At 40.0% G+C, this 13269-nt stretch overlaps 1 protein-coding gene across 6 annotated transcripts in view; it reads right to left on the reverse strand.

Moving 5' to 3' along the window:
• Positions 1–3376: 3376 nt before the first annotated feature.
• Positions 3377–13269, reverse strand: part of LOC118808028 (LIM domain containing preferred translocation partner in lipoma) — a 249321-nt gene continuing 239428 nt past the window's right edge. For all 6 annotated transcript variants that reach the window (XM_036570363.1, XM_036570366.1, XM_036570361.1 and 3 more), the window contains 3 exons: positions 9786–9964; positions 7877–7997; positions 3377–6395 (listed from right to left, as the gene is read on the reverse strand). In XM_036570363.1, coding sequence (XP_036426256.1) covers positions 6267–6395; positions 7877–7997; positions 9786–9964 — 429 coding nt within the window. In that variant the 3' untranslated portion in view covers positions 3377–6266. The remainder of the gene's footprint in view (positions 6396–7876; positions 7998–9785; positions 9965–13269) is intronic.

Below are 13269 nucleotides of genomic sequence, written 5' to 3' on the forward strand. Positions count from 1 at the left end.
TATTTACAAGGGTGTTACATGAACTACTAACATGCTGTGATTAAAAGGCTGTATTTTCATTACAGTCATTTTTGGTGTTGTGTTGAAATGGTCTCAAATTTTCTGAAATATGCATTCTGACTTGTTTAGGACTCTGGACTTGACTCGAGACTTTTCTGTATTGACTTTGAATTCAACTTGAAACTTGCCTGTACTAACTTGGGACTTGAATCAAGACTTAACTTTCTTGACTCAGGACTCAATACTTGAGACTTACTTGCAACTTAGCGACATGTTTCCACCTCTGGTTTAGTGTGCCTTACCTCAGCAGTGTTATTTACAAAATAAAACATCTTATGTCATCTTGCCAATACTGGCATAAGCTTAGTTTATATAGTTTATTTTTAAGCACAGCTTTATAAGTATATTATTCAAAGCTTATACAGGTGTCATGCAGTCCTTATATAGGTAACCTTCAAACAAAGCATTACCATTTATTTTTGCTTAATGCTTCTGCTCTGAAGGAATTATGTAGTTGTTATTGTGAATGTGCTTCTTTAAACCAACCTTGGATATGAACAAATGGCAAAGTGAATTAAACATTATAGCACTATTACACTATTATAGCACCAAATTCTTCAGCCACTCGTTGACCCTTGTTACTGCACCCAGTACTGTTTTACATAAGCAATGGCCCAGATGCTTGGGCCCCTATGGCATCCTACAATTGCTTCTTTATTTCCTTTTTACTTTGCAAATACATGTTTAGGACTCCGCTGACTCAGTCATTAAATCTCGTCCCTGGGTGGACCCACAGAGCCGCAAAATCGCTGCTGTCCATGCGAGAGCACCACCGAGGGGGATTCACTTGAAAGCAAAAGACGATCACGAAGAGGACAATGTTGACCCACATTGTAACGTTATGTAAATCTGACCCAACAAGGGTTTTGCCTTTTGAAAGAGTGAGTGAAGCAGGCAAGATTATGCACAATCACCACTCATTTCTGCCCTCTCATGCTCATCCCCACTTCATGGTAAATAATTCAGCCTTTTAATTCCAAGTATTAGGGCCAGACAGTCAGAAATGCCACTGCTGGCCTCCGGAGAGAAACTCTTGGCTCACACACATGCTCATGCACAGATACTCAAGACACACACACACACACGCATGCGCGTATTGGAGGCCACATTGCCACATCATGCCAGCCTGAGGGACTCGCACTCATCAATTTGTTTGTAAACAGCAGATTATCAGAGTAAGCCAAGGCCCTTGCTGGGACGCTGGAGGACACACACAGTCCAAAGCTTTCTCTCTCTCTGAGCTTTCGGAGAGAACAACTCATATACCCCATTAGAAAAGAGTCACTCTGTCATAAAGGAGCAGTAAAGGCAAATTAAATATGGCACTTCTGAAAATCAGTCAGTTATTCAATTAGCTTGATGTTAATATTTTTTGCAAAATCTTCTCCAAAGGATTTGACACCACAAATACTGCCTTTTCATGAAAGGCAAACCAAACTAATCATAGCTCTCACCACATATAATATAGTGTAGGTATGCAGCCCTGCTGGTGGAGCGTCTAAATAATAATGAAACTAATAAAATAAAACTTAGCCATGGCCACAACTTATGTCTTTCCCATGCCTTACTAAGTTGTGGCCACACATTAGAATCTTGTTTCCATGCAATAATACAGTGTGGCCATGACCTGGTAAGGCATGGGAACGAGATCATGCCTTCTTAATCTGTGGTCAGTGCTTAATTCTCTTTCCTATGCCTTACCAAGTCGTGGCCACGCATTAGGATCTCATTCCCACACTTTGTTAATTATCTTGTTCCCACACCTTACTAAGTCGTGGCCATGCATAATTTGAATAAGATGTCAGCAGCATGGCTCCGTATGTAGGTGTGTGATCATGAGCATGAGTCAAACCACCACTTTATTTGATTCACAATACTGGGCTCCCAATTTGGCATTCTCATAATATTCTGAACAAAATTTGAGAACAAATTATGATAATTATATTGTTGATGACACTAGAGCTGGGAGACAAAAGAAGTCCTGAAGTAAATTGCTGATGGTGTTGATTGTTTGCAAACAGTGCAAACTGTATAATATCACAAGTATTGTGATGATATTCTGAGCAAACACAGCTGAATGAACCTCTGTACTGTGTAATGAGGAACCTACCTTTAAAAAAAACATTTTTATTAATTTTCACATGTGAGAAAAACATGTTTTTGCACACTTCACATGTGAAATATATAACACATTACCACCCATTTAGGATAGTTTTCTTCAATAATACAGATAATTAAAACAAATGAAAAACTAAAATGAACTATTTGAGGTAGAAATTATCATCTCGCACCATTAGGACAAATTCATATATCACAGAATAAAACAAAAAATCCTTTCTTCAGGTGCTTAAGTGTTTCCTGTGGTAGACCGGGAGGTTGGGTGGTTTCCCAAAAGCATTTGATTCTCCTTTATTTTCCCCCCTTTGAACTCTCAAACTGCTTCACGGCTGTGATTTCAGGCTGCCAAAAGCTGAAAACAAACAAGTATATGAATGTTACGCTGTTTTTCTGCTGTTCATTTCTCTCAATCAATTATTAACGTGGAATGTTTCAGCTCTGTCCTCTGGGATCGCTTTCCTCAGTTCTACATTTTGGCTTGCTGCTCCAATTTAGCAATCTGGAGAGAATAATAAAATGTCCGGTGACTTACTGCCGGCTCCTAGAGCGCAAGTGAAGATGACAAATTGAAAGGATTAAATCAAGGGTCTCGGAAGGCGCCAGTAAAAGGTCCTTTCTGGGGGCTCTTAAATTATTTTAAGAACTTCATCAGGCTGATTCCAGCAGTGAGTCTGAGCGTTCAGATAAAGCCAGGGGGGAAAAATATCAGAGAAGAAAAACACTGTCAGACAATGACAAAGATATGATGTTTCCAGAGCAGTTGGTAAGTGAGTGGTATTCTCCGGAGAACGTCAGAGGAAATGAATCTGAACTCTGTGATCGCCGAAAAATTATTTTTAATAGACAACCAAGTGACCTCTGGGGCAGCTGAGTGGGCTCTGAATGAAGCATGGAGAGCATGTTCTGCATTCAGCGAGGAACCATTAAGACTGTAGAGCGTGAGATGGTGAGATGAAGAGAGGTTTCTGTTACCCGGGCAACCTGCCAACCTGTAAAAAGAACGAAAGGACGGAGATCGGAATTGACGGCGGTGCTTTTTGAGCATTACGACCTCTGCTCCTGCGACCCTGTGGGATGGCGTTTCCGGGCACGAGACCTAAACTCTTTAATAGTCCAAGCACAGCTAATTTAATGTGTGTGGAATTTTGGAAATTCATGCAAGACATAGGCAATATAACCAAAAAACAACCAAGGTGAGTCTTATGCAAAAAGAGGTTTATTAAAGCTAGAGGACATAATACCGACAGTGTGGTGGGGGATGAATATTTGCAAATTAAAAGTTGACAAAGTACCCGTGTCAGCAAAGCGAGGATGAAGCATCCTAATGCACAAATCTGAGAAATGGCTTTAACAATAATTTGTTTCATTTAATTCACTTTGAAGTTTGTCTGTTTTGCATTGTTGAGACAAGGCAAAATATCAAGCTGCTCTTCAAGCAGCTGAGGACACTTTCTTTGGGGGCACACAGCTTACAGTCTTACAGTTATCATCCATTCATTACTCACTTGCTGATGCTTCACTAAGGCCAAAAACATGTTGCTGCTTTTAAATGACACCAACAAAATGAAGAAAGGCACTATGTTTACGACACAGGTAACTCTAGTGAAGAATAAACATGTTTTAGCTCAAGCAAATTTATGGTGCTTTCTAGGAATAACTGATAGAGCACCCTGATTGTGATAAGCAATTTAATAATACATTTTACTCCCAACATTCAATTACAGGCTTTAGAGTGTAAGCAGGTCTTTGCTTGTCCTAATTAATCAACTAAGAAGTTTTAAAATGAAATAAGAAGCAGTATTACCATTTAGGAAAACAGCATCAGGTATAAACACCTGTGCTTTTTCTCATTCATGATGAGACCTCTACCTCTCAGAAGTATACTTAAAACCATAGTTAGCAGAAAAAAGAACACATAGAGGTACAGCACTGAAAGAGATAGCGCTTCACTTGAAGAAGAAAAAAAAAACAAACAAAAAGAAAAAAAAAAAGTTTTTCCCCAGTTCCCAATGTTAGCTTTCACCAGTACCCACACACTGACAATCTCCCCTATCGCTTAAGCACAATTCAAATATTTCCTGCAGAGTATAAAAAAGGGTAAAAGTCTGCATATCATTCTATATAAAGTGTCAATGCAATATTAAAAAAGGAAATTGCATATTGTTATTATTCTTTTACAAAGCTAAGAAATAAACCTATTGCTATGAGTTCTTTTCCTAATCATTATAATACTTTCTTTTCTACTTTTGTCTTCACACTACATCATTTTACAATTTGAGGATGTGAAATAATGGACAGCACAAAAACAATTCCTGCTTTATCTTTAGCGTTTGTTGGTCATAATGACTTAAGACTTAACTCTGAACACCGTTTCAGCTCTTGTGTATGACTGACATACCATAACGTCAGCACTGATAACATTTCAGTGTTTCTTACTCTGAGGAATATGGCGACAATGTAACATGACTCGCTTTGCAAGAAAGAATGGCTGTGCATGGTGAACAGCACAGCGGTAGTCTTTGCACTCTGAGTCGTACTGCATGCCTCTTTTTCACGATATACATATAAATACAATAGTTGTGCTAACAGAAAAAGCAGTATATTGAATAAAAAGGAGGAAGCAGCTGTGAACTGCAGCATATTCAGGCTTTGGTTATACACGTTTCGAGTTGGAAAGAGAGCTACCGTTGGTCGTTCACAGTCCTATTCCATACAAATAAACCTCTCTATTAACTGAAAAAAGCATATAACAATATACACACAATGTCGAAGAATGTAAACGTAGCTCTTTGAGGACTTGTTTCATCTCCTGGTATGTACTGGGAAATGTTGGGAAGTGGTAAGTATTGCCCAACGTGCAGTGTGTCTACCTGTATGAATTCAATTCAAATATGAGCTGCATTAAGATTTAAATTACTGTCAAAATACTGCTAGTCCAATTTTTCTCTTACCTCTACATGCCTGGAGAGATTTTGCAACTATGTAGTTTAACGTCACCTCCTGTTTTGGTATAGTTGCAGCTGAAACTAGAGCTTTAAAGTGATGTACACTTCTCAACTCAGTTTGCATATTTATAAACCCGAATAATAATCCTGAAAAGCACTTCTGCATATTACGTGAGGCCATGGGAGGAAACAAGAGAGCTTCATGCAATAAAACTGTAAGGGTGTGCAATCACGTTTGTATATCCGTGTGCATACAAATGCATGTGGCTCCGTCACCATGTATATCATGCTGAAAACATACGTACAGTCTTGACATAATATCAATAATAAAAGCAAGGCCATCATTTTGATTGTCAGAAAATCTTGATGAATAAGTAACAATGGATTATGATCCCTTTTTTAAAATGTTTTTGCATCGCAACCGGCTCTCTAAAGGACAAGAGCGAGGGCAGAACTACAAATACAGAATGGAAAAACCTAGCATGGCAGATGAGGCTCGAATTTTAGACATCTGTGACTGAAATAACTCTGACATTTTAAAATCATTACCCAAACGTGCAAACCTGTTAAAAGTACACTAGGCTTAAATATCACCAGGACAAACGTGAGCCTTCACTGTGTAATATTCCCTTCTGACTATCATCATGTAACCTTTTATTCTTAGTACTTGTTTAAGTTTTAATGAATAAGTCAACTTACTGTACCTTTAAGCATTTTTTTAACAACTGTTTAGTTATATTAGCACAGTCAGATAAGGCCCTGAAGCCTAGACTTACTGGAAAATGTCTGGTTTCTGAGCATGTATGTATTTTTCCAAAGCAAAACTCAGCAACTCAAGCAATTTTATAATTATGTACTGCATGTGAATGTGTGTATGCGTGTATGTGCTGGCAATTAGCATTACAGATTTCATAGTATAACTGGGGGAGGATTTTTTCTGACTGTCTTCTGAGCATATATGTTCCCCAAAAATAAAGAATGTTTGTATGTGTGCTGGCAATTAACATTACAGATTTCATAGTATAAATGTGAGAGATTCTCATTTATGTCTGCCTTGAATCTGATGAAGTGGAGGTATATGTGTGTGCGCGTGCGTGCGTGTACGTGAGTATGGGTATGTGTGTGTAGATGTGCATAAGGCACTCAGAGGTCGGTGGTGGCCTTGGCAGTCAGGGCCTGGATGCGGCTGGTGTTGCAGTTCTTGCAAAGAACGTGACCATCCAATGGGTAGCAACCCTGATTATCACCCTCAGAGAGGAGACAGCCACAATCCTGCAAAACACACACAGACACACACACACACACTCTGATGACATACTACTGCTACACAACATACTGTTTGTTAACCATTATTGCTATATTGGCCTTCGTAATACTGATCTTTCAGAAGGCTGTAACGTGCGAATGCACCGCTATTCAACAACTATGAGTGTTGTCTCTTACTGAGTCACTGAGGAGGTGACTGACTGACTGACTGATACCCACTGTCCAAGCATGCATGCGTCACCTGACACAAACAGCAGGTGGAGGTATACATCTAATTAAATGAAGCGACACTGTCGCCTGCATATTCAACCCCCAAATGTAGGATGTAACGAACAAATAATGAAAGCAGGCAATAAATACATTCACTTAAACATGGATCTTGCAAAAACAACAAAAGCTCTTCCTAGTAACGGGTGCAGTTGCACAGCAGTCTTTTTTGAGCTCTGTATTTATTTGAGCTCAGGCTGTGACTGACATGAGTTAGATGCTTCACTATAAGCAATTTTTCAGGTGAGAATAAAGTCAAAGTGGGATGCTACAGTGCTATTAGTCTGTATGCTAGCAGCTAAAGGAGTGTTTTTTGTTCATAAATGTTACACTTTGAAGAGAAGACTGTAAATTTGCAAATGTGCTTCACGCATGATTCTGTGTAACCATAGCAAAGTGTAAATACCTGTCTGTGTATGTGTGAGTGGAAATCATCTTAGTTTGTTATAATGCTAATGAAAGTAGTAGAGTCTGCTAACTTAAACCTAGATTGTTTAAACCTTGGATCATAACTATCATAGCAGTGGTTACAGCATGTCAGAATTCTAAAATGAGTCTACAAACAGTTAAGATTTTAGTCTTTTTTTACTTCAGCATTATTATTATTAAAATAATAGTAGTGGTATACAAAATTGTGTATTTATGGACAAACAGTGGCAGGTAAAAAATACATCAAAATGGGCATCCATCAGACACTGTGGGCAGGTGGACAAAAATGTTAATATGCCACCCTGCACATATACAAGGACTCTTTGTATCCTGTACTATGGACACTTGCGTGACACAAACACAATGTAGCTGATGGCAGTCAAGAAAACTAGCCTTAATTAGTTTTACATACCAACCTCAGACACTCCATATGGTTCTGAGAGTGCTTGGTTGAATCAAGACATGACATGATCAAATAAATATAAATAATTTTGATCAGAATAAAGCAAGCCAATCGTTAACCTCATCTCTAATGTGTTGTCTCCCTTGTCGTTCACTAATGTGTTTCTAATATATTCTAATATATTGTGCAAGCAACATAATATCTATGTTTTTTGTCCATATAGTGCAGACCTATTATATGCCTTCAAAGTTGTCATTCATAGTTTTTACAATTTAAACAATAAAACCAGAGATTAAGAATTAGCACAGTATGGCAACGCAGTGTTTACAGACAGTAAAACCCGTACAGTCGTATGTTCATGCATATGCGTATACAGAAATACACTCACCTCGCAGCGGTAGCACTGCACATGGAAGTCCCTGTCCAGGGCCACTATACGCACAGTCTCCTCCTGGCCAGGAGCAGGCATTATGGGCTCATTACATACAGAGCAACGAGGAGCAAACTTCCTGCAGAGAGACACAGAATACGTGCCTGTTAAAAGTACACTTTACATTACTTTCTGCACACAAATATCACCAGAATACAGTGACCAACCACTTCATTAAGTACACCTACCTCGTATCTACACTCACTGTACATTTTATCAGCTCCACTTACCATACAGGTGCACTTCTACAGTTACAGACTGTAGTCCATCTGTTTCTCTGCATACTTTGTAAGCCCCCTTTCACTCCGTTCTTCACTGGTCCCCGACAGGACCACCACAGGGCAGGTATAATTTGGGTGGCGGATCACTTTCAGCACTGCAGTGACACTGACGTGGTGGTGGTTTGTTAGTGTGTGTTGCTCTGGTACAAGCGGATCAGACACAGCAGTGTTGCTGGAGTTTTTAAACACCTCAGTGTCACTGCTGGACTAAGAATTGTCCATTGACCAAAAACATCCAGCCAACAGCGTCCTGTGACCACTGATGAAGGACTAGAGGACGACCAACACAAACAGTAGTGCTGAGAATGATCCACCACCTAAATAATACCATCTCTGTGGTGGTCCTGTGGGAGTCCTGACCACTAAGGAACAGGGTGAAAGGGGGCTAAAAGTATATAAAGAAACGGATGGACTACAATCTGTAACTGTAAAACTACAATGCGCCTAAATGGCAACTGGACCTGATAAATGGACAAAAGTGGACTGGTGTTTGGACTAATCAGACAGACAGATTTAAAAGAATTTCTGCCCTTTCTCTGCAAAGCTACTGAAAAATCTAAAGTCAGATGACCTTAATTCAAACAAACCTCCGTGACCCAATACTCCAATTATTCAAGCCACTGAGTTGAATACCGTTTTGTCTTGTATATTTGGAGGGAACGTACAAAAGGAACAGAGATGCGACCAGAGAAAGACAGTGAGGATGTGAAGACAAAGCCAGGCTTTTTGGTCCAGGCAGGTGATGGAACTTCTTCACAGGGTTATTCCAATAAATGTTTAAAATTGGGAAGTGGAGCGTACAGTAGATCAGAGAGGCCACAACAGTGACAGTGAAAACGGGCTGTTCCTCGACACAAAGGCTTTTCTGTTCAAGCCACAATCACACAACTAACAGCTTCCATCTGAAACTTTTCAGTTCCTCAACAAATGGCTTTTTTTTCCCATGTAGACGTTGTTTTTCTGGTTTTCTTTATGTCTCGGTTGTCTCTTTTAAGGGACTCTGAGCTGGTCTACTGAATGCAAGTTAATCCCATCCTTGGAATATGTAGAATTTTTATTAAACATGGCCAAAACATGTCCTCAAAGTCATGATCTAACAGTTGCTATCTGTTTTATGCAACAAAACCAGCTGAAACACCCTAGACAAGTTTTCAGCAATATTCCACATACCAATGATAAACTGCCACTGCCAATTAAAACCCCATTTTGATTTTATTTTTTTAAATAATATTTTAAAATATAAGCTGCCCTTTGCATTGTGTGACCATTTCATGAAAACTGGAATGTTCCAAAATTATATGGAATAAAATCTTTATATGGAATAAAAAGTATTGCCTTTATTTCTTCCAACATTTTCAACTCAGCAAATAAATATAAATTGTGCACTAAAATCTGAAATAAATATAATTAAGTTTGTTCCCTGTAGAGGATGTGTTAATGTATTTTCACATAGAAAATCAACAAATCTGGGGGTGTTCAAACTTTTGCATACAGCTATATGAAACAACAATTTCATAGGTACATGGCTTTGTTACAAACCTGACATAGTAAAGTATGTGTGCAGCTCTGTGTAATAGATGACATACTTGTGGAAGTCCTCGATGCAGTGGATGTGGTTGGAGGCATCCACAGTAAAGGGGATGCCATCCAGGCTCCGGTGACACACGACGCAGGTAAAGCAGTGGGGGTGGTAAGCTTTCCCCGTTGCACGCAGGATACGCTCCATGATGGGCTTACTGCAGATAGTGCAGGTCTCCAAGGTGTTCTAGAGTTACACAAACACACATATATACAGACCATTACTCAAAATAGCCAACTTTAACACTTAACAATACAGCATCATAGATTAACTACTGATAGATGCACATGAAAAAGAATGATGCTGTTACTATGATACAATATATTTCTCTTTACAGGTTCTACCTCTTTTATGATGTACCTTTTATGATATACATGTTCTGTTGCACACACATAGCTTGTATAATCTCCACAGAATTGCAATGGCAATGGGACGCTCTGGGGCAAAACGTGGCCCTAAGGTCACCAATGCCAAGTGTCACCTAAACGAATATAAAGCCTTCCAACATTGGAGCAGTGAAGCTCTCTGGAGTGATGGAGCTCCATTTAATAACTTTGAGATGAGCTGGAGTCATCCAGAACTGATCATCCAACATCAGTACCTAACCTCACTAATACTCTTGTGGCTGAATACAATCAAATTCTCACAGCACAGTTTCAATATCTATTATAAAGCCTTCCCAGAAAAGTACAGACTCTTAGTGCAGCAAAAAGGAGACAAACTTCCTATTAATGCCCTTGATTTCAGAAGAAATGTCTGGATGAGAAGATGTCTACAAAGTTTCTGGTGTACACTATACCATCACTGGATCCAACAAATCACCAAGGGTGAGCAATCTGATGTTATGTTATTGTTCTCATGATCACGTTATAATATGCTTTTCTGAGCACAATTGCATGTATTATAAAAGATATTACCCAATTATCTTATATCATTGATGTATTTTTCCTCCTGTTATTTTGCAAATAGTTTATCACCCTGGGAAAACTAAATATCGGTAACAATACTGTGTACAGTGAAAATGTCTTAAAGTATCCTGATGTTAATTTGTTTCCATACTGCCCATGTTTAAGGCTTACACAACAGAGTAATAGAGAGAGTCAGTGAGCAGTGTGTCCAGCTGGACTCTGGATAAAGCTTGACGTGCCAGTGGTATGTTCAGAAATCTTCTACTGCTCCTCTAAATATCCATGGAAAAACTTGGAGTGGATGCATGACCTTTTCCATGCAGCTGTTCCAAACCTGTGGCTGAGGCAGTGGAGCCAGGCTCAAACACGGCTAAGTCTGAATAGGAACAGTTATGCAACAGCAGGACCAGCGTTTATACAGACCATGAGACCCTCAACTCTGTGTGAATGCAGAAAGAAGCCAAGTGAAGAGAGGAACAGGAGAACGACCTTAACAGGTGAAAGATGCGAATGTGTCTTTATATGAGAGAGAAGAGAGAGCCAATGTGACAGAGAGAGAGAGAAAGAAAGAAAGAAGGAAAGAAAGAGATACAGAGACTAGAGGGACAGAGAGAGAGAGAGAGACAGAGGGAGGAAAATGAGAGAGAAGGAAGAGGACAGAGTAAAAACAGAATAAAAGAGGAGAGAGGAAAAACAGACACACAGAAGGAGGAAAAAGAATGAGAATGAGAGAGAAAGAAAGAGGAGAGAAGAAAGGCCTCTCCATACAGTATGAAGTGGACTCCAGGTTGTGGAATTGTCCATAAGATCTGCCACTCGGTATCTGAGTATACAGCTGAAGTCTCACAAATGTTGCTGACACACATTTCACTTTGCTCTGGGAGAAAAGAAGCCACAATTGTAGGCGCTTTTAATGAATATTGCAGTCTTATCACTCACCCCCAACTGTCTCAGAGAGTCAGATATGGGGTATATCTTGAAAATGAAAGCATGAAAGGCAGCCAGTGTGATTAGCTGTTCTCTCGTAAACAAAGTAATCTTTCACTCACTCCCTCCTTCTGCTAGTGGCAAGACAATAAATATGTCTATTTTCTGATGACTGCGGCCTTTTCCTGAGCCACGGCCACCGGGCAGCCAGCCCACTGATGACTTCTCCCCCGTGTCCCTCTGCTTAATGTCCACCCACAGCCCTGGATTTGTTATTGCCATATTTAATAGATAACAATCTTCTTTTCCCTTCTGACCGCTCACGCAATTACAGCAGACGATGGTGAAATTATCTATGGGTTATCAATTACAGACTCTCTTACAGCCCTCTGAAAGATTTGTGTGCCTGTGTGTGCGTGATGCTCAGACGTTTCCTGGATTTCTCTCGTCTAGGTTCAGTGGCCTCAGCATGTCTCTGTTGGCACAGAATGAAGGTGGCAGCTGCTCTCTCTGGCACTGTCCTCCTCTCTGTTTCCAAACAGCAGGCTGCGCGTGAACGTGTAAGTGTGGCATTGCTGTGCTTCGTCATGCAGCTGATCTGTGCTGCGCCATGAGGCTTGGCCTGTCAGTCAGGACTGCACTTCGGCACATGCTCAGATGCCATCTCCTGTTACCACGGACAGACATACATACAGAACTACACTATACGTCAATGTGACACCCATTCTAATTAGCAAATTCAGCTAATTTGATGCACCCAGACTATATGCAGAAATATGGTGTCTAAAGGAAGGAGGCAAAACGACTCGAAACAGGCGGCTAGCATGCAGTTTGGATAGCAAGTATGCTAGCTAGCACAACAGCTAAATTAGCTGAAGTTCTCAGGTAATCTATCTTAAGTTTGAGTAAATTATAGATCACATTTTCTGAACTTAATAAAACATCAGCTGAATTAGCTATTGCGCTAGCTAGCATGCATGCTATTTAAATTAGACTGTCCAGTCGTTTCAAGTTGTTTCGCCTGTTTTTTTTTTAAACACCGCATTTACTGAGTGTAGGTTTTCAGTTCTGTTCTTCTGACGGAAGGGTATAGTGGGTTTTAGTGGGGGTTTACTTTTGTACAACTCAGTGTCCTGCATCTAATAACAAGACTAAACTAAAAGGCTCAATAACGACTAATAACAAGACCGAACTAAAAGACTCCCCATACATCCCATAGACTGCAGCCTCGATTCAGAACTGCACCACTGAGACTCAAAACTCGACTCAGACTCGGACATAAATCGACTTGAACATCTCTGCCAGGCCCAGTGCCAAACGTCAGCTAGAGGGGCTGGGCAGTGAACAGTGGAATTGTGTTCTGTGGAGTGATGGGACTCCACCCTGTACTTTGGGATGAGCGGTTTGTCATCCAAAACTAATCATCCAAATCAGCACCTGACCTCACTAATGCACTTGTGGCCAAATGCAACAAAATCCTCACAGCAATGTTCCAACATCTATAAAGCCTTCTCAGAAGAACAGAGGCTGTTAGTGCAGCAAAGGGGGGCTATTAATACCCTTAATTTCAGAATATCCGTTAGATGAGCAGATGTCTACAAAACATTTGGACATAACATATTCCTCACAGACACAAACATTATTAGATATAGACCC

This window comes from Colossoma macropomum, unplaced genomic scaffold (genome assembly GCF_904425465.1).
Source record: "Colossoma macropomum unplaced genomic scaffold, Colossoma_macropomum, whole genome shotgun sequence".
In the NCBI taxonomy this organism is placed as follows: domain Eukaryota; kingdom Metazoa; phylum Chordata; class Actinopteri; order Characiformes; family Serrasalmidae; genus Colossoma; species Colossoma macropomum.